The sequence below is a fragment of the Pagrus pagrus genome (assembly GCF_965226575.1).
Source record: "Pagrus pagrus genome assembly, chromosome: 4".
NCBI lineage: Eukaryota > Metazoa > Chordata > Actinopteri > Spariformes > Sparidae > Pagrus > Pagrus pagrus.
In genome coordinates, this window is record NC_140188.1 from 4,182,477 (window position 1) to 4,204,821 (window position 22,345).

The 22,345-nt window shown below is 44.4% G+C and overlaps 1 protein-coding gene across 2 annotated transcripts in view; it reads right to left on the minus strand.

Moving 5' to 3' along the window:
* Positions 1–22,345, minus strand: part of nova2 (NOVA alternative splicing regulator 2) — a 104,960-nt gene that overhangs the window by 65,960 nt on the left and 16,655 nt on the right. For both annotated transcript variants that reach the window (XM_084350868.1, XM_084350869.1), the window contains one exon: positions 19,405–19,548. In XM_084350868.1, the coding sequence (XP_084206994.1) occupies positions 19,405–19,548 (144 nt within the window). The remainder of the gene's footprint in view (positions 1–19,404; positions 19,549–22,345) is intronic.

Here is a 22,345-nt window from a genome sequence, read left to right on the forward strand (position 1 = left end):
GATCAAATCAAGATGACTCCTTTTCAAAGTTGCATTACTCATTCATCTCCTTGTAACATAATCAAACACGAGCGCACAGCGAGACGAAGGGAGGAAAACAAGTACAATGAAGGAAACGCATTCTATCACCTCCGTACGCCGGCTTGTGATTGGCTGCAGCACCATATGATGAATTCTACAGGGAACCAGAGAGAGCTGTTTAATAGCTCATGGCACGTGGATCAGGGTTCGACCCCTCTGGATACACACACACACACACACACACACACACACACACGCTCAACGTTTATTCAACAAAGCTCGTCAGCCATGGAGACCAGCATGCCTGGTCTTTTACATCATCATCATCATACACAATCTGGTCCCCATTTGTTACAGCTGGGACTGCAGAGTGTGTGTGTGTGTGTGTGTGTGAGTGTGTGTGCATGTTTCTGAGATCATGTATGCCCATGTGTGTGTGTGTGTGTGTGTGTGTGTGTGTGTGTGTGTGTGTGTGTGTGTGAGCTGGAACTTGGCTCTATGCTAAGGACACGTAGCCTGAGAAAGTGAAAACTGTGCAGAGCCTCAAACGCACCAAAACATCCTCAACTACACATGAACTCTGCCGACTCGTTGCTTCATGCGCTGCGAGTAAAACCACTCGAGTGCACACTTCTCTTCCAACATGACATAAATCCAACATAGGGAAGGCAAATAAAACTCTCTGGCTGAGGCGGAGGACTCGTACTGTAACCCTAACCCAACTTTTACACTCTGAGAAACTTGATTAACGAGAGAGCAGAAGTCGGATTGTTTCTTTAAAGTCTGTGTGAACGGGGGGGAAAGTGTGGACCGTCAGCGAGACCGTCGGCCAACGAAAGTTGTTTCCTGACTTCCATCCAAAGTCGTCACACGTCAGCGACAACAGTTTTGACTGGCGAGAGCGAAAACGAAGGTGAAAGCTTCGGCTCCATTTTCTCTTAGTGAATATAAAACTAGAGAAGAACAAGTGGTGCCACCTGCTCTGATCCTCATCAATTAACAGCAGACTTGTTGTTGCATTAAAGCAGCTTCATTATCCAGCTTCAGATGTCTCCGCTCATTAAAACCATCTACTGTAACTGTATGAAGGCAGATGTGTAATCCATATCACAACATCATAATGTAAGGCTGATATCATCTAATCATGATGTTATTATACACATTTCTGTTTTGAATTAATTTTTTCGCAGCCAGCTGTAATTGAAATGGTGTGTTGTTAATTATTGAAGGAATAAGAAGAGTTTTGTGTGATGTAATCATTTTAATGTTTCATGCTCTACATCCTGAAACATTAAGGTTGTCAAAACAATAGATACATTGCAATATTGCCATAAATATGTAATATATCATCTTATCTTATCGCCGGCAGTCAACAAGTGTTGGTGTCATGATATTGTAATATTCAGGATAACCATGATGTTACAAAATGAAATATTGATATCGTGTGAATACTCCAGCACAGCATCTTTTGTTAATGAGTTCATCTGGTTGCCTTTTGACTAGTAACTGAGTGTAGTTGTGGTTTCTGTACACTGTTTTACAGTTATGTTAGAGACTCTGTCTACTAATATTGTTATGGTAAATATGCTATGCCACAATAATCATGTAGTGAAACTCTGAACAGCCCTGGTCTGATATATATGTATCATTAATGACAAAACTGTTGTGCACAAGAATTAAAAAAAGGTTAACTCCCATTTTTCACTCATAACAAAAGTTCATTAACATTGAGAACATGGTTTCACACAACATGATCCTACTGTGATGTGATTTCATTGAATATTAATGAGTAATTGTTGAGTAACCAACAATCAGAATGCATCCGTTTGAAAGGTGTTGCACCGCTTAATATTCATAATCAGCTTAAAGCTGTAAACTGAAGCAAAGTGGCAGATTCATTGTATCACCCTCTTCTGTACATTCATCCTTCTCAGAGTCTGAACAGTGGAGCTCAACTGTAACTCAAAACCTCCAGAGAAACTCTGCCAGGTCACTGTGTGTGTGTGTGTGTGTGTGTGTGTGTGTGTGTGTGTGTGTGTGTGTGTGTGTGTGTGTGTGTGTGTGTGCTCCATCTGACAGCTGAGAGGAACACATAAAAACTTTGAATTTTACACAGTGTAATCCTCCGCAGTGCAACAGGAACCTCAGTGAGAGTCACAGAGGTGATTCATCTGCTGCTGCTGCTGCTGCTCGCTCATCAGATCAACGTTTGGGCTCAAAGTTTCACCCTTAATGTGCTGGAGGAGGCCGAGTACGTGCGATGTGTCTTGATAACATGATGGACATGTCTGTAATTAGAGGTAAATGACAAGTCTGGAGAAAACAGGAACAGAAGATGCCTCTACTTCTCTGTGTGTGCGTGCGAGTGTGTGTGTCTCTCAGTGTTGTGGGTAAGTAGGCGGAAGAAAGTGGCAATTAGCAATCAGCTAAAACACTAATTAGCTCCCTCTCTCTGCCTCTATCTATATGCCTCGCTCTCTACAAAGTATCAGTGCACTGTGCATGTGCGCTGCCACACGAGTGTGTACCATAACGTGGTGTGCATGTGAGCATGGAGGGTGTGGCCTGCCTGGAAGTGTGACCTCATCTTAATTAATGACAACCATATGGAACATGAATGTATGATTTACGGCACGACGTTGGAAACAACAGACGGCTGCAGGCTGGAGGGAGATGAAAGCAGAGTTTTTACAGATCGCCGATTCTCGAGTTTATTGATGAGGTGACACACATGAAAGGACTGAAACACTCAGACTGTGAACAGAGGAGGGTGAAATGTGGCAGAGTGGTTTTCTTTAAGGTGAACACCGTGCACAGAGAGAAGGAGATGTTTTGATGCCCGGTTATCTCTGTGCATCGCTCAATATTACTTTTCTAAATCACAGTTCAAAGCCAATTATTTCTGTTTTCTTTTGTTGAGATCATATGTTGAAAGAAATGCAGGCAGTGGTGAATATTTGTCAATATTCACGCCAGGAAAGCCTCTTTGAAGTGAAGAAAAATTGAAAGAGAAAAAAAGAAGAGTAAGCAAGTCAGAAATCAACCAAAGAAAGAAAGAAAGAAAGAAAGAACGAGGCCGTCAGATGGTTGACAGAGTAAATATCAACCTGTCATCACTGCTGAGTCAAAGGTCATACAACTCATCAGCCAATCAGCACCTCTCTCTGTGGAAATCCACCAGTCATGTGACCAACCCTGAATCCTGTCTGTCTGTCTGACCTCTGACCACACACACACCAACACATCTGTACGATACTGATGCAGTATGCAGCCTGACATGCTGAAACACACGCACGCACACACACACGCATGCACACACGCACAGTAATCAGGCTCAGAGCTTCATAATTAAAGTGAGAGTCCAGCCGGTGTGTCAGAGAGACGATACGACAGCTGACGGCTTTGTGGGACCTCAGACTGGGAGAGGGAGGGGGATTAATCATGGGGGATGAAGGGGGTGATGGTGGCGCTGGGGGTGAGGGGCGGGGCCTGTACGGGGGTGTGGGTGTTGGGAAACGGGGGAAATTGGGGGAGCTTTCACTGGGGGATTAAAAATAATGGAAGTGGGGTGGGATGGGGGACTCGGGGCAGCTGTGGAACCAGCTCCTTTGTGAAGGAGGTGTGTGTGTGAGACAGAGGGGTTAAGGGGTCCCAGAGGGCTACCTTTGTCCCCTCGCCAGAGATTGGGGGTCTGTAAAGACAAAAAAAAAAATGCAATTTCACAACTGGCCCTCTCTCTCTCTCTCTCTCTCTCTCTCTCTCTGTGTGTCTCTTCAGTGTCTCTCCCTCTTTCTCGCTCTCTCTCGTCAATGAGGCTCTTTGTGTGCCGCGCTCACCTTCCTCCTCCTTAAAGGGAATGCCACTTCTACACAAAGCAGAACTCTATAGTGAGGGAACCTGCTCCTTTAAGAGCACACACACACACACACACACACACACACACACACACACACACACACACACACACACACAGAGAGGTACTCAGAGACATTAGCAGATTTAGACCTTTTAGATCTGACCTCTTTGTGCAACTACAGGGATGTTGCCATGACTACCACCAACGCTAAGTGTCATTGTCGTGGAGGGCCAATCAGGACGGAGCACATATGTTGCGGTGTGTGTGTGTATGAGAGTGTGTTTGATCTGCACTGCACTTGATTTGACTTTTACTGACAGATTAACATGTAAATGACAGAATTAATGAAGTTTTTACATCATGTTATTAACTGTACAGCTGCCCCACAGAGAATAAGGGCTTTTTATTTTCATATGCACCATAAGTAAGTCATGAAGCGGTGTGGGATCATCGTAGTCTTCATTGTTAAGAAGACCTCTGCACCATGTAGCTTATATACAATCTAATTTTCCTTTTTCATGACGCTAGTTCAAAGTGTCTACATCTCCTTCATCTAATTTACCTGTTGGGCTGCAGACTAAAGACAATCACAGCTTGAGTTTACCCACAACTAGCAGTAGCAGTTAGCCTGAGTAGGGCTGAGATGTTGCTTTTGGGTAGATTTGGTTAATCAGTGACGCTAGCACAGCAGATGTACGACATCACAGTGATTTGTCTGTACTAAACAACAGGGAGGCTAGCTGGCTAGTTTTAGCTCGTCCTTTCTCAGTCTCTGATGTGTCATAGGTTGTTTGCTGCACATCCCTCGGAGTTATAGCACCTAACTGACTACAGAGGGCAAAGCGAATATGATGCCATCGACAGGTGACCAAATGAGATGCATGGTAACCTTGAACGAACCTGCAGATTTCTCTGGTTTGAACATTTTGTTGGAAACGATTAGGATAATGTAAGTGCACAACTCAACAAAATATACGGCCTAACAAGGGTCTGGACGTTTTTAGCCATCGTAATGCAGAAATGTGACATATTAGCCGTTTGAGTAACGTCTTATGATGCCCTGTGAGCAGCTCTTCCAGAAACGCTTTACTCAATGTGCCGCTGCATACACAATTTATGATGTTATTAAAAACTTCCGCTCGGCGCTGCTTATTTCAGCGACTCTCAAGGACAGAAGGCGAGAGGATCTGGAAGGCGACCAAGACGGGAAGAAAGACATCTCTCTGTCTCTGTCTCTCTCGCTCTCTTACACCTGCTAGGGAGGAGAGAGGGAGTCTGGAAGGGGAGGACGGGGGGGAGGATGGGGGGGCTCCTCCTGTAGGAGAGCTGTCACTTTGATTCTCATCACCAAGGCAACGAGTGTGCAGTCCCACAATCCTCTGCTTTGTCCGATGGGGGTGGGGGTGAGAGTGTGTGTGTGTGTGTGTGTGTGTGGAAGCTGCCGTGCTTTGCCTCTATAAACCTGCCTCACACACACACACACACACACACACACACACACACACACACACACACACACACTCATACACCAAGGCCTGGCACTATCGTCATAGCAGGTCGTGAAAGCAGCAAATCGCCATGGTGACACCGAGACAAATCTAGCTATGTCTGCTATTTATGGGAAAACAGAGAGAGCAGGCAATGCTCTGCAGCCAAACCAGCTGAAATTGCACTCTGTATGTGTGTGCGTGTACATGTAAGTGTGTGTGTGTGTGTGTGTGTGTGTGTGTATGTGTGTGTGTGTGTGTGTGCCGTCTCTGTACATGATAAAGATGTTTTATGAAGAGGGCTGAGCCACGTTGCTTAGCCAAGCTCCTCACAGAGAGGAGCTTTGTCATAAGAACTGACAGATCCGAGTAGCCGGGTGACAGGAGGGAGAGAGAGAGAGGGAGGGAGGGAGGGAGAGAGAGAAAGAGAGAGAGAGAGAGAGGGAGAGAGAGAGAGAGAGAGGGAGAGACATCCATCAGTTAAAGTCTGCTGACATAGACTCAGCCCTCAGCCTGAGGCAATGTTTTTCTCTGGGTCCCAAACACTGGGCCGGGTCGTGACAGATTCTGAAAGGTCGTCACGGGGTCACAATAAAAATAACTAAATTAACCAACTGAGCTTTGTAACTGTGTTAAATATGTAAAAGTGCTCCACAAATAAAGTTTATTATCATTTAAACTGTTGTCATCCATCTCTCCTGCCGCCCCTACTGCTGCTTCCAGATGTAAGTGCTGCTTTTAATTAAAGGAAGCATCGCATTGAATCCTTGAAGGTCTTAAACAGTCAAATAAAAATTCACTGCGAGAGCATCTGCAGGTTGCGTCACTGCTGCGCAAGAATAATGATGTCAGTAGGTTTAAATTTAATTAGAATGAAGAGAGGCGTTTGTTAGCCTGTATAATGTAGATTATATTCTGTGTTTTGGATTTATATAATCATTGAACCACTTTGGTTATGTCAGCTGACCCGTCAAAACAAATTATAAACAGCTGGCCTAATCAGTAACGCACGCGTCTTCTATCACACTATGTACGCACATTTATCCAGTGTTGATTCTTTATTTCTTTGAACTACTTGTCCTGTTTAAAGCATACAGAACAGGAAAATGATTTTATCTCATGCAAAAAGAAGTGTGCTGATCCTGAATCAGTTTGACTTCATTGACGGACAGACCGAGAGGAAGGAGCAGACAAACTGGAGGAACATCACAGCAAGAACTGAAGAGCTGAGTAAGTTTGGAGACAAAGAGGATAAGATGTCAAACAAATACACTCCACATGGTCGGTGCAGGCTCCAGACTAACTGCTGCTCAAGCCTGTGTGTTTGGTGCGTTCACTGTTTCTGGTGAATGTAGTAAAAACTGTGAAAAGTCCCAAATAAATGAAGTTAAAGAGCAACAGCAGCTCTGTGTGCACGCGAGCAGACATGTTCAACACGGTCCTGCTCACAGATTGCAGAGTACAGATGTACACTCACTCTCTCCCCTTTGAGGCAGATGGGGACACCCTCTCTCTCCCCCACCTTCCCCCGGCCTCCCCCCCCTGCTAGCTTGACCGGGGTCAAAGAGCCTATTGTCATACAGAGCGCCTTGCCTCCACCTATTGTCTGTGACAGTTGGAAACCCTCAGAGCTCATACAAACCTCTGCACATTCAACTGCTCCTCCTCCTCCTCCTCCTGCTGCCGCCCTCCCCTTTCTCCTCTTTATTTCACTCTCTCTTTCGCTCGCTCCTTCCCCTCTACCTCCCCCCTCCTCCCCCCTCCTCTCTGTGTGCTGACTGGACTCTTCAATCTGTCACACACACTTACACAGCTGGACCGGTGCAGACGCACACACAGGAACAAATAAAAAACTCTGACGACATCATCAGCAGAGCTTCACTTTGTTTGCTGAACCTCTTAGTTACCTCTTGGATTCAGTTTTTTTCATGTTTGTAGCATGTATTGAACGCACAGCTCTTATTGATGTAGCAGTCATTCAGTCAGATGATTAGATTAGATCACATGAATCATTAATGATCCTTGTGGGAAAAACTGGGACGTAGTAATGGTTGTGAAGGAGGAGGTAAGAATAGATTCAAGAAAAGGTCAAAAATGTCACGAGCAGCCATCAGAAGCCAGTGATGAACACAACAAATAATAAATACCAGGTGTGAAATTAAAACACTCAACTGAAACTTCTCTCTCGTACATCAGAATCATGTTTACACGCAGCCAAAACCCTCAGAGGTTAATAATCTCTGATGAATCAGCACATTCACAATATTCCCAGTCGTTTGCTAACACAGCATCCAGGTCATTGTGTCTGCTGACCTTGACCTGAAAAGCTTGAAAAAAACAAGACTAATCTGACTCAGTTATACGCAGCAACAAATCAGAAGACTTATCAGATTATCTTCATTCTGATTATCGTCCAACTTTAATTAAGACCCGTTCAGACGGCTTGATGTCATTTCAGTGGTAAGATGTTGCAGCTAAATCAGATTACCATCCAAATATTGAAACTGTATTCATGGAAACGAATTGACAAACTAGCTGTTAGAAGATTTCTCTTTTGGAAACGACTCCTCGGCGTCTGTTGAAGTGAATAACTGCAGAATGTATCTAACAGCTTCAAACATCCAGGTGCCTCCGAGCCGCGTGTCCCGCAGGCTGAAGGCCTCGGTGGAGCCGGGGAGCGGCGGTAGCTCCTTCACCCAGAGAGATGTACCTCAGCCGGGCGAGACAGAGACACAGGACGAGCCTTTACAATGACGCTGCAGTTTGAGTGTCTGCACGGCGCCATGATGCTGTTAGCGGCAGGTGGAAGCTCTTCACACACTCACACATATTGCTGGACTCTCGCCTCAGTCCTGCACAGAGAGGCTACATGCTTCTGTCCTGCTCAGCTTCTCACTTACACGAGCACAAAAACAGCCTCTCCTCTCATCACAAACAACAGAAAAGCTGCGCATGTTTGTTATTCTGGGCGGGATCCTCTTCAGTACGCCATCATTTTGTTTTGTTTTGTTTTTTTTGTTTTTTTACCAGTCTGCCTCAGACCGGAGTGAGATGGCTGCGAGCCGACATTTGCTGTCTTTGCAATTTTTGAAACAAACATTGCTTTTGCTTTTTCTCCCAACACTGGTGATTTGGGAGCTTTCGGTTTATTGTAGCCGAGGATACGAGCAGCTGCTAAATTCTCAAGATACAAAATTCCCCCCAAAAAGTCTTTTTAATGTGGTGAAGGAAGTCTTTGTTTGTTGCACGGGGACAAAATAAAAGCAATTTGAAACACACATTCTGCTCAGGTTTGTTCTGTCATCCACAAAATGAACGACCTCTCCTGTTGGGCTGCGAGCTGTGCTCTGCAGATAGCTGGTGGTCTGTGTGTGTGTGTCTAATATTAAAGGATAAGGCTTATAGATGTGAATCCAAGTGAGTCCAAATTATCACAACAGATCTCAGCCGGGGGGAGGGGAGGAGAGGGGGATTGATTTATGGAGTGAGATGGAAACTAAATAGATCCAGTGAATTTGCAGGATTGAATACAGTGACAATATAGAATAATTCAAATTTCACTGTTAAAGACAATATATAATTTTTTTTGTGTCCACAGTAAATAAAAAAAGGAAAATGTTTTGGATATCTGATGTTAAAATCTGATTTTGTTACACGTGTCAGCAAGCAGACACAATTTTCTTCGGTTTTCTGGTGGATGAACTTCATGTTTGTGCAGTCACGGTGTCTATCTCTCCTCATGTTAACTATCCAGTTCTTCTTTTATTTATTCCAAATAAACTGGAGCCATAAAAATCACAACATTTGCTGCTTGCCAGAGCTTTCTCCCCCGAGGAGATCTATGAAACACTGAGCTCTTAAAGCTTTCATGAGCTGAGTTGATCAGGGCAGTTTGCAGGATGTTTATCTAAGTTAAAAATTTTGATTAGTTCTTTAAAAGTCATGATTAGTTTACTGATCACTGTCACTATTCAACCTTATAAAGATGAGGATGATGTCATGTCTGTTTAAGGAAACAGTGCAAATAAGATTCAGGTTTCTCAGCAAGTAAAAACACACACTCACACACTCAGACCTGCAGTGGTGATCAATGGTGATTATCCCAAGGGTGTGTGTGTGTGTGAGTGAGTGTGTGTAAGCGAGTGAGTGTGCAATAGGCGAGAGATGAGAGCCAGTGAAAGCGTTTGAGAGGGTTTATGACAGTCGTATTTCACCAGCAGACTGCATTATCCTAACACTTCCCAAGGACACACACACATACACTCTCACTTTTACTCACACACACACACTCACTCAGACACAGGCTGAACATCAGATAGAAAGACGAACATAAGCAGTCACACACACACACACACACACACACACACACACACACTCGAATAAGCAAGAGGTCAGGATCTTGCACACACACACTGAGTGCAGCATTGATCTGCGGGCTGGCCGGCCATATTCCTGCTGTTCTATTTACGACTGGCCTCGCTGGGACCCTCAGCACTCTCTTATTAAAAGTCTAAACATGAAGGCAGCTAATGGAGAGAGAGAGAGAGAGAGAGCACTGAGGTGAAGGGAAACTAATACTGATCACCAACTTCTTCATTTCTGCTGATTTGAATCCTGTAGGCTCCCGTAGACAAAGACAGAAGGGAAAGTAAAGGAAATCAGGTGGGTGTACCCTGACGCCCTGTCTCGGCCCTCCGTGTGGCAGATGTGCAGCAGATTGATTAGTCATGCCTGTCTGCAGGCAGCAGGGGACTGACTGATGTGGCCCCAGAGCTGCAGCGGTGGGTGGGGGGGGGGGGGTGGGGGGGGGGGGGTGGGGGGTCACTGTGTGGAGGAGGAAGGTCAAGAAGGCCCAGAGAAACTGCTCTGCATCTGTTGACACTACACCTGTCGTGTCTAGCATGTCACTGAGTCACATGTTCAGGCTGCAGACGATCTGAGCATGACATTAGATTTACATTCGACAAATGTAGAGACAGAAATACTTTGTTTAAAACCATGAATCTACTGTTTCCACCTGGATACTGCAGAGACACATTTAGCCTCCCATTGTGTTTGCTTTCCAATTTTTGTCCAGGGGCCACTTTGTAGTACGTGTATTTTGATATTTATATAATAATAATAGAAACAGCTTTCAGTGTACAAAAACATAATACACTATATTAACCCATATAGGCATAGCGCATACTGTGCAGTGTTTTGCAGTAGCAACTTGTTTCTGTTGCTCCCTGTGCATCAAAGGTTGGTGGTTTGAGTCTGACTTTGAGTTGGTTAACAGAGCTGTATGTCAGTGTGGTATTAATGCTCATTCTGCATGAGTTCATGTCGGAGAACATCCGTAACCCCGCCACGGTTCAGGGTTCGGCTCCCACCGGGGCCTCCGAACACAGAAACACACTCAGAGAGGCACTTAAGAGGGAAGCAACAAGCTCCCACCACTTTTAATTTGACCTTTTCAACTACAGAGGAAGAAAGACTTCATCACTGAAGGTTGTCGCTCAACAGCAGATATTCAGATCCAAGATATGGCCATTCTTCAAGGTCTTGATGAAACAAAGACGGGTCTGATTTGATCTCAAATTCTGTTTAACTAAGTGGTGCATAAACTTATCCAGTCGCATCGTCTCATTTTTAATTACTATATCAAATAAAAGATCATATCACAAAAAATAAGACGGATAATATCAGCAACTGGCTGCTTACTTTCCTGCGAAACAAAACCTGATTGTGATTTTCTCACGCGACCGATCTCTTTATTTTATAAAAAGCTGCTGTCACCATCGTCAAAAACTCTCATGGTGGATCAACAGAGTCCAACCTCCTCTTTAAAAGCTGCTGCTGTACCAATCTAAATAACATTTCTTCCTCACAGACACGGAGGCCTGAGAGAGTGATGGAAGTGTTGTATCTGCAGTCTGCCTGTTTCTGAGTGCCTGCCGGGATATGATGGTCTGTCTGTCTGTGAGCCTGCGTGGCACTGACTGGTACTGAGGCATTACTCAACCGCTGCTGGCTGACGTCACACACAAACAAACACACACACACAAATATAAAAAAATGCTGCTGTTGTCAATGTTTCATCACTGCTTCTTCAGCCTCAGTCCTATCTGATTTACCATCCTCTGCGCCATCAATTCACTGCAAATAACAAGAATTTATTGATTCATTTATTAGAGTTTTGAAACGATTACTCGAGCACGGAGCCCGAGGTGCGCTCAGTGTTAACACTATCATCTTTTCTGTACTCAAATATCGTTAATAAGGTAACATTGCAAACACAGCGAGGGGTTTAAATTTAGGCTGAGCTCGGACCAGCTGCGACGCACGAGCTCAGTCAGACCGCAGACACGTTAACTGGCGTCAATTTGCCGCCAATAATTTGACAAATTCCGACGGAACCAAAGTAGGAATCTAATTTAGCGGAAATCATCTCGTTATAACTGATAAACGGCAGGCATTTGTAATGAATAAGTCGCCTAATGAAGAGGGGAAATGGCTAACAAACAGGAAATTCATTACAGTTGCATATTTGTGTGTGTGTGTGTGTGTGTGTGTGTGTGTGTGTGTGATATGTAATATTGCAGTTTTCCATCTCTCAGTCTGAGAGCTTAGAGCCCCGTAAGAGGCTTAGGGGCGCTGAAATCAGTGATGTTGATAAAGGCCAGGGGCGGCGTGTGTGTTTGTGTGTGTGTGTGTGTGAGTCAGGTGTGTGTTAGTATGAGAGTTCATGTGGCCTTTTACGCCAGATGTGTGCTGGTTTTGTGTGTGTGTGTGTGTGTGTGTGCAGATGGGATATTTAATACTGAAAACCGCAATCATGGCATGGGATTAAAGACAAAGCTCTAAAATGGAGGAACGCCGTGACAGAGGACAGCCAGAGGAGACAGAGAGCGAGAGAGACAGACTGTGGAGGGAGAAGACGAGAGGAAGACAGTGTACAAAAAGAGCAAAAGAGGATTGAGAGAGAGAGAGTGATGGAGGTAAAGATGCAACCAGCAGTCATCACACATAATCCTGCTTTTAGCCTTAACATTATTGTTTGTCAAAAGTATGTGGACAAGTTTATATATTTGTCAAATTTAAGTGTCCACATACTTTTGGCCATATAGTTCAGTACTCCATCACGTGACAGACTAATCATCAACTGACCACCGGCTTCAATTATTTTCACATGTGGAGCTTCAGTGTTTTCATCTGCTAATGAGAAACTAACCGTCTCCGTCTCCTCTGAACGTGAGTCAGATCAGAACATGTGACCTTCATCACTGGCGACTCATTAACCGACAGATTCAGTTTAAACTGGGCTCATCGAAATGGCTTATATGTGGCGGTGAAGTCACCGCTGCAGGAATGTGTCCGGCTGTTGGAGGGTAGCAGGCACAAATAGATGCTGATATTATCGTCCACACACACACACTGAGAGCAGAGGATGAAGTGTGCAGACTCTAACGATGATGATGGCACGTCTCTTTGTTTCAGATCACAGTGCAACATTTTCTTCTGTGTTTGCTTTAATTAAGGTTCACACGGCAGAGAGGGAAGTGAAGTTTGAGACTCGCTCATTTCACAACGGACACTTTCACTGGATGTTTTGGGAGCTTGTCATCCGATGAGGTCAGAGGGTGAGGTCACAAAGTCGTAAAACAAGTTTAGTTACAGTTTTAGCTCAGCAGGAACAGCTCAGGGCTTCAGACTTATGGATTTTCATGCATAAATACGTATATTTTACACACTGCGAGTACAAATTATATCGTCTCCATTTGAATTTTGGTTCTTTTTAGTCAGATTTTCCTGCATTATCATATTCCTTCAAATAAAACTAAATGACAGACTTTTCTTTTACACTACTTCTCTCCAAACATGACTGGTAGAAAGAAATCGTTAAAAATTTTCAGTGTATCCAGTAAAAAACACACACAGCAGAGCAATCCTTCATCTCTCCAGTATCAGTAACAGTTTGTAAGAACTCTCACATTATTATCTCAGCGTCTGTCTGCTGTAACACTCAGCGAGTCGCTCACCCCCGAGGCTCTGAAACTGAACTGTAGCCATAAAACTGCGACAGGACAGACGAAGGAAACTTTGACGACATCAATACCAATTCATTTCCAGCTTTGAGTTCGTCTTTATGGCTGTGCCTCGGCGGCCGAGCGGAGGTCAATACCCCAACGGCGAGCGGGAGAAGAGGAGGGAAGCGGGTCGATTCTAATTATAAAACAGGTGTCGTGAATGAATATTTTATGTTGGACCACAGCGGCTGTTTGTTCTGCTCACAAACTGATGAACCAACAGCGTTTCATCTCTCTCAACTCATTTTGAAAATATAAGAAATGAGTGAGAGGCATTTTATTTGATTCTTCTGTTTACCTTTAAAGAAATTAAAGTTGCATTTACCAGTAATCACGACCAAATGACCTAAAGAATGATCCCTTTGTCAGTAATATACAGAGATAGTCAGGGCTGGGTTTAAATATTCATTTGAATGATCCAGTATTGATAGATCTTTTAATATACAGTCTTCTTTTTCCTTTGGATGCACGTCAGCGTCCAAAATTAACATCTGCCAAGCACCAAATGTGGTAGATTTTCCTTTTAGCGAGTAAATCTCCGAAGATTATCGGCCACACTGACGGATAAATGTTTGTACCAAAACAGTCACGTGATTAAAAACTATACTGAGTCTCTTCTGTGCCGCTTCTGTCGTCTGCTGTCCGTCTGCGTCAGACTTTCATACTTCATGGTGCATTCAAGTGCGCCTGCTAACGGCCACAAAGCTCGTTTAAAACGGGAACGTTTCTTTCTTTTTCTTATTCTCCTTTGAGGACATACATCAGCCTACATCTGTCGCTGGTTTCTTGTTCTTAGCCGACAGCATTTTTAATAATTGATGCCTAAATCATAACAATATCCCATTACTCTAAAATCATACAATTCAATTCTTAAATCATGTTAACACGGATATCTTTTAATAATGCACCAGGTTAGAGGATTCCTGGCACAATTTACAGCTTCAGTTCTCTCTGAATCTCATACTGTAACTGAAACATCCCGAAACGAATCCACATTAAATTGGGATCGAAGTCATTGGTGACACCCGGATGTAGCAGTGACACAGCTTGTCTTCTGTAACACAGATTCATGTGTCATGCCAGTCGTTTTTATGCTCTTACACCTGAATGGAAAGGGGTTTTTGTTTGTTGTTGTTGTTGTTTTAACTGTCTAGATGATTGCAGCTCTGCAGATGGAGCATTGTCATAAAATAACTGTCACGTCCTTTCGTATCCAGTTAGTCCATACAGAGACAGAGAGAGAGAGAGAGAGAGAGCGAGAGAGAGAGAGAGAGATGGAGACAAAGAGAGAGAGAGAGAAACAAATAGAAAGAGAGAGCGAGACAGGGAGAAGCTATATTTGGAAGCGGCACTGCCTTGTACTGTACGGGTATGTAATAAATCTGTTGTGCCATAATAGTGAATGGTAGGTCGTACAGCGCTGTGTGTGTGTGTGTGTGTGTGTGTGTGTGTGTGTGTGTGTGTGTGTGTGTGTGTGTGTGTGTGTGTGTGCGTGAGGATGAATGGTGGCCTGTCTCGTCCCCCCGTACTGCTGCTCCTTGCTAATTGGTCGTCGGCTTAAGTGCTGCTGCTGCACTATTCTCCAGATAGATGGGATGGAGGGAGAGTCGGAGGGAGGGGAGAGGAAGGACGGAGAGGAAGGAAAAGAGAGGGAGGAGGAGGTGAAGGAATAATGCGACGGGGAGAGGGAGGGAGGGATGATTGATGGGTGAGATGGAGCTGGATCGAAGGATGCATGAATAAAGAGAGGAGGAAGGTCTGAGAGAAGGACGGAGGAGAAGAGGGATGGAGGGAGAGGAGGGTGATATATGGGTGGAGGAATGCAGGCTGGAGAAGGAGAAGAGGGTGAGACAAGGTCGTGTGTGTTTCTGGCTCAGATTCTGACTTTCTTCAGGATTTTTCTGACCCGATTCTCTAAAATCTGTTGGGTCAGTACATATGAATAAATCAATACCTGTAACAATCTGTGTTCTTCCCTCGTCTTCCTCTTCATCTGTTGGAAACGTGTCCTCACAGCTGTTTGCATCCTGTTATGTTGATTTTCTTTGTCTCGTCGCTGCTCATTGGATTCTCTATTTTTAGCCTCATGTTGTGTTATTCTTTTGTTTCTTAGCGCAGCGTCCTCTCTTGTCACACTAAGTTTGCCGCTGCAGCCACTAAATTCCCCACAGGGGACAATTATGTTCCACATATTTACTGCAAAATGATGGGATTTTGTTTTTATCTTAAGCTCATCTTTCGACACTTCTGTCCTGCAGGATCCAGCTTGAGATTTTGCCAATTTTCTGTCCTTAAAATGCTGCCAAACACTGTTAAAGTTTTGTGATAAAGAATGTCTGTTCAAGAGCCAGAGGTGCTTTTATTTTGGGTTAAAATGATGATCTCATTTTGGAAAGAAACTCATTTCGTAGCGTCTGTGTTGAAATATTAGATTTTCTTCTTGCTGGGTCTCATCTAGTTTTGGCTCAGTACAACTCTTGCACCATGGGATCTTTAACTGGGTTATTATTATTCTTTTAGTCTCCAAACAAGCATGCTTTATTCAAGAATGCATCCAGCAAATCTATGCACAGATTTTATTTTGAAAAGAGGAAGTTAAAAGTGTTTTTTTTTGTTTTGTCTTAACTTCCATTAAGATAAATTACATTAAGATAAATATCCCAAAACTTCAATGACCTCTGCCAGGTTTCCCATGACAGCTGTGATGTGTGTGTGTGTGTGTGTGTGTGTGTGTGTGTGTGTGCATGTGTGTGTGTGCATGTGGGGGGAGTAGAGGGGGAGGAAGGGGGAAGGGAAGGAGGGCGACTAATGTCTTCCGAGGACCGAGAGGAGAGGAATGAGACGCTTTGGCCAAGACACAGCAGTAACTCTCTACTCTGTTCATTAGACTGGCCCTGTTATTCACACACACACACACACACACACACACACACACACACACACACACACACACACACACACACACACACACAGACGGGCCCTTGCAGCAGGTGGGCCTTTTGATTTGTCACCCAGGAAGAACCGTGTCTCATTTGCATACAGATGCCCCCTTCAGTGCTTAGGAAGGGTGCACATACACACACACACACACACACACACACACACACACACACACACACACACACACACTGCTCCTTCAGTCCTCCCCTCTAGACTGGGGCCCATACAACCCTCTCTTTCTTTCTTTTTTCTTTCTTTCTCTCACTTGTCTCCCTTCCTCCCCTCTTTCTCGGCTTTGCAGTGATTTTGGCGAACAAACCCCAGGAGATTGGAAACCATGTCTTTTTGTGTGCATGTGTGTGTGTTAGTGTGTGTGTGTGTGTGTGGATACTCTTGCAGATTTATCCTCTGCAGCGCCGTAGAAACTTCCTATGGATTTATGTGCTCTTAGTAACTGTAACTATAATAATATAATAATAAGTAACTGTTTCTATCATATCATTGTGTTCGAGTTCCTTTGCGTGTGTGTGTGCGCATGTGTGTGTGTGTGTGAGTGTGTGTGTGTGCACGTGTGCATCTTGGAGGCTCTTGCACCTTGCATCTGTTGTAGCTGGCAGAGCTTTCAGGAGTCTCATGTGCCGGTGTCAAACAACGGCGGCTTGTTTGCAGACCCCAACACTGCACTGATGCACACATTCACACACTCCCGAACACACACACACACACACACACACACACACACACACACACCGAGACAACAAGAATGAGAGCTGAATTTCAATCCAAATAAATACCAGACCACGGAGGGGCTTAAAGTAGAGGAAAGAAAGAGTAAATGCAGCTGGGCTGAGCAGAGGACAGGATGATGTCCAACGAAGCTTCACAGGAAAATAATTCACAGTATTTAATGGCTGTTATTTCCAAATGACATCATGTTTCAGACATCCAAAACTGTAGTATGTTTCATTTAATTCAAATTCAAAAAAATCTTTTATTCAACTTCATTCGCCTCCAGAGAGTCCTGCAGAACAACGACGTTACACACATCGACACATTTTGTGAAGTGTCATAAATATGTGATTGTAAAAACACTTTCTCTCTCTTCTCCTTCATTAAACGAGTCACTCAGCAGCTCTCTGAGTCCCTTTGCGCCCAGAAACCACCTTGAATTTCCAACATGAATTCCAGGCCGAAGCTCTGAAACATATTTCAGAGCGGCACACTGTGTGTCCGACAAGTCTCTAGCCGAGCTGGGGAAACCTCATGCTGTGATTGGCTCGGGGGCAGCGATTACATCAGAGACTCCGCAGGCGCTACGACAACACTGGAGAGTCGCTGGGAGTTTAACTGGAGGTGGGATTGTTTAGTGCGACTGCTGACGCCTTGTTTTAGAAATGAGCATGTGACTGTAATTTTATCTCTGAAGGATATTTTACTGCCCACAGGGACCCTGGAGGCTGTGAATATTATCTCAGAGAGAAGAGTCGTAGCGTCGTAGTAATAGATTTAGGTCACACAAATATGTTTCACCATTCTGAATCACTCTGCCACCTGCCAACATATGAAGGCACTTAAATCAGGACACAACACTGTTTTTCCACTTGGTTTGAGGCTCTACAAGTGGAGTCAAACCACAGAAAGACACATGTTCTGTTTCACCTGATATCCTTCTGGAAAGGCTGTTTGTCTGGGTGAAACTGTGTCGTTACAAACAAGTTAATCTGTGGTGAAACCCTGAAAAACCTTCACGCTGACAACAACCGCTCCTGGAAACTACGGCACGAATAATGATTTAATGGTTGTGTTCGGGCAACTCTAAGCAGTTGGTTGAGGTTAGGAAGAGACTGTGGTCTTGGTTAAATATTCAGAAAGTCAACAGTGACTTGTAGCAGCGGGGATGTGTTGGGTTTTTTCGGTGTTTAACCAAACCACCATCTTTCCCCCAAGCTCACCAGGAGTTATAGTAGCCTAACCCTCATCCATCCAAGGCTCTTCCTGACTACAGCTGTGATTTATAAAGATGTCAAGAGGTTGTCTCAGGATAAAGCCAAAAAATACATGACATTTTCTTTAAAACACATTTATCCAAGTACATAATAAATGTATTTTTATAGCAGGGCGGGTTGCATTCGCAGCACTTTCACACGTGTTTGGTTAGAAACATCATGGACCCTGCGCGACATGTAATCTGTTCTACAGCTCAAATAAACAACCAAAACCTCTGACTAACAGCAGGCACGCACACACACGAATACACACACACACACACACACACACACACACACACACACACACACACACACACACACACGCGCGCACACACACACACACACACACACACACACACACACACACACACACACACAAAACCTCAGCCTCCCCTCCTCACCGCCAGAGTCACATGTCACATCAGGGCAGAATTAAGAGTTTAGATAAATACAATTTCACCTCTGATCCTGTAATCCTGATCTCTGGTGGACTGTGTGTGTGTGTGTGTGTGTGTGTGTGTGTGTGTGTGTGTGTGTGTTATAACATTATTACATTACAAACTGATGGATGAAAACTGAAGTAATGAAATGTTTCCCTAATGGTTCAAAACACTTCATCTCTTCATCCCGACACACTCGCTCCATCCTTCGCTTTCCTTCAAAGGATGAATGGAAACAATGCTCTTCATCTCCATCCATCCATCCATCCATCCATCCATCCATCCATCCATCCACAAACTCCACCTTCTAACACTTCGACACTGTTAAAAAGGATATTTGTGATGCATCTAGCATTTCTTGTGCAAATATTTTGATACTTGACTGTATATACTTTTTTATTTGTTGTGTGTCTAATTGGCCAAATGTGAATTACATATATATCAGACTGTGTCATCATTTCTTTTTGAGGATGCCTAAAAAAGATAAAAATCTTAAAACAGTACATTTAACAGTGTAAAAGTGTCTGAGGATGATGTTTTCCTTCACTTGTCTAACCCTGTCATCCCTCCATCCGACGCAGCAGTGGTGCTTGTGGTGCTTACCGGGGTAGAAGTCTTTGGATTTGGACAGTTTGATGGTGGCTCCGGTCTCTTTCTGCAGCTGGACGATGGTCTGACCTCCCTTCCCGATGATGGACCCCGCCGCATAGCTGGGAATCAAAACCTTCAGGAAGTACTCGCCTTCCTCTGCAGCAGGAAACAGGAAACAGGAAGTCAGAGAGAGAGCTACTGTGGTTTGTGTTGTTATTACTTCAAATAACACTGGGGGAGAAAAATATTACAGAGTGCATCATCAGTCTGTTTGAACCTTTGCCCTCATGCCTGCCGTGTTCCTATATCGTCTCCTGCGTTCATGGCGATTTTTAGTACATTTTGCTAATGTTGCTAGAGTTGGCAAAATACAAAAAATAATCTCTCATCCAATACAGGGATCATCTTGTTGGAATGAGTGTAAACTGTGAAGTGGAAGCAAAGTGTTTGTCAGTAATCACAGTCTGACAGAACAGATGCGAGCTGGTGCCGCATCACTACGCCAAAGCAGAATAATTTGTCTCCATCCGTCTCCCCCTCCTCTGCTGCCTCTCAACCAACCATCCAAGGCTACCCGAAGCTGCATAAATCCACCCAATCACATCAAACGATGACTGATATCCATGACAACTAATTATTTCCATAATCAGATGATTCCCTGTCGGCGTTATCTCTCCCCTTTCTCTGCACGTCCATTTGTGCGAGCCTCTAAACACTCTCTCCAGATTGGTCTGATCTAATTTCAGCGTCGAGCCCGAGGAATCTGGTCCTCGTCACCGCCTCGGCACGATGGGGAGGGAGCCAAGGAATATGCCGCTCGTCGTCGGTTTTGTTATTAAAGCTAATCAGATTCAACCGACGCTTGTGGATGCTCGCGAGTGCATAACACCACATGCCTGCCATGACACACACACATGCACTCATTAACATGTGCAGATCAGCTCACATAAACAAACAGAAAGCAGACGAGCACACATTCAGATATTTCCGTCATGCTAACGCGGAGCTGCACCTGCACTGAGGAACATACTGTAAACTCTGAGTATGAAAGGAAGATGTCGTCTGTTTCATGTGTGCTCTTGTTTTGTTTTGAATGTTTTCAGCGCAGATCTCAGCTAATCGTCCTGATGGGGTCAAGATGTCTTTGAGTGTCGTCACGAGCAGAAACTGAAGTCAGATTTTAATGGAAAAATAAGTTTTGTTTGAGGAGCCTGATGGAGGAGAAGGAGCAGCCGTCCCTTCATGAGCTCATGAAACACTGCAGCCTCTTAATATCATGCTCTACCTGCCCCCGTAGTGTCAGTTTGGCAGGTGAACAGCTCAGCGGTCAAGCTAGCAATAATGTGTAATATGCAACGTTGGGTTAGACAAGTCCAGTGTATGGCCCTCCAACCACCCTGACCACACACCTCCATTAGAGGGGACACTACAGTACCTACAGTGTCAAACCTCTAGTAAAGGGCAGCTGACCGGGCTGCTGTATTTGACGTGTTGAGAATGAGAACGAGCTGGACTTTTTCACCTCCTTCTCCTCCAGACAAGTACAACACATGTCAGTGATGAGCCAGCTTTTGCAAAATGCAGCAGCCAGTGTTGATCAAGGGAGGTAAACATGTTCTCCGCTGGCTCGCTGTTCTCTGTTGAAAATGTATTTGCATGTGAAGTGATTACAGGTGTGTCGCCTGACTTAATAAGGTTTGACATTTTTAAGTGAATGTTTGTCGTTTAGCCGCCTCTCCTCCTCCGAGGAACAAACTGCTCCAGTTTTTGTTTGAAATCACCAACAGAAGAAAGCCAAAAGGTCATTTTAATCATTCCGGGTTCATTCGGCGCCGCGACACATTCAGCAGCTTTGCTCAGTGACACGCTGACCTGAAGCAAGACGCGGACCTTTTGGTTGCGGCCTGCTGCTTTCTTTGACAATGCAGTGAAAGAGAGGACTGAGTGAACCTCACAGGCCACTGTAGTTCTCTGCCCGTCTCTTTCAGGAGGAACACCGACCCGCCCGTCGGTACAGAACCACAATAACAGATATGGAGGCGTCGTGTCAGAGGTGCACCAGCACCGATGTATGTACGTGTGCCTGGGGAGATAAGAAACCCTCCCCTGCTCTTGTTTCCATGGCAACGATAACAACAAGCTGCGGGTCAACTAAAGCATAGCAACACCTCCGACTCACTTCCTCATTCCTGTGCATTTAAAGGGCTGTTTCAGCTAAATACCTCTGCTGAACGAGATTGTTGGTTGTTTTTCAAACTGAAGCCCAGTTAGAGATTATAACAGTCACAACACCTGATATAAATAAATGCACTTAGTTGTTGTATCTTTCTAAATTTGATGCTGCAAATTCAAATTTCAAGTACCCGTGTTGCATCACGCCTCGCCGTCTCATACAGACGTACATGCTACCTGTTAGCATCTGTAGAGAGTTTGTCAGGGATGGATGAGTAAAACACAGGACTTTCACTCAAAACACTGCTGTTTGTGCTCTGTTGACTTGCACGTGCCCGGGACAGGACGGCGCCACAGCAGGTGATTAGAACCGCCCAGAACATCACTGGTACCATCTACAGAGCATCAGTGATATCAGTGGGGTGAGATGTCTGCACAGAGCCCGAAGGATACTAAGAGACAACACCCGCCCGGCCACAGTCTGTTCACCCTGCTGCTGTCTGACAAGAGACTCACTTTAAAGCCTTAAATCTCGCACAAAACTACAACTGGTTTTAATCAATTTATGACTTCGTAGCTTTGGACCGACCTAACGCCATCATTCATGATGCAAAATGAAATTTGACCCTGCTTTGAGAAGAACAGCTTGCAAGAACTCATCACTGGAGAAGAAATCCATAATCTCTGCAACCTTCACGTCAGCAATATTTTTTGGAAAGGAGACTTTATTTTTCAACATTAACTCTTCTTCTCTGAGGTTGTTTATCTAATAACAGCAGCT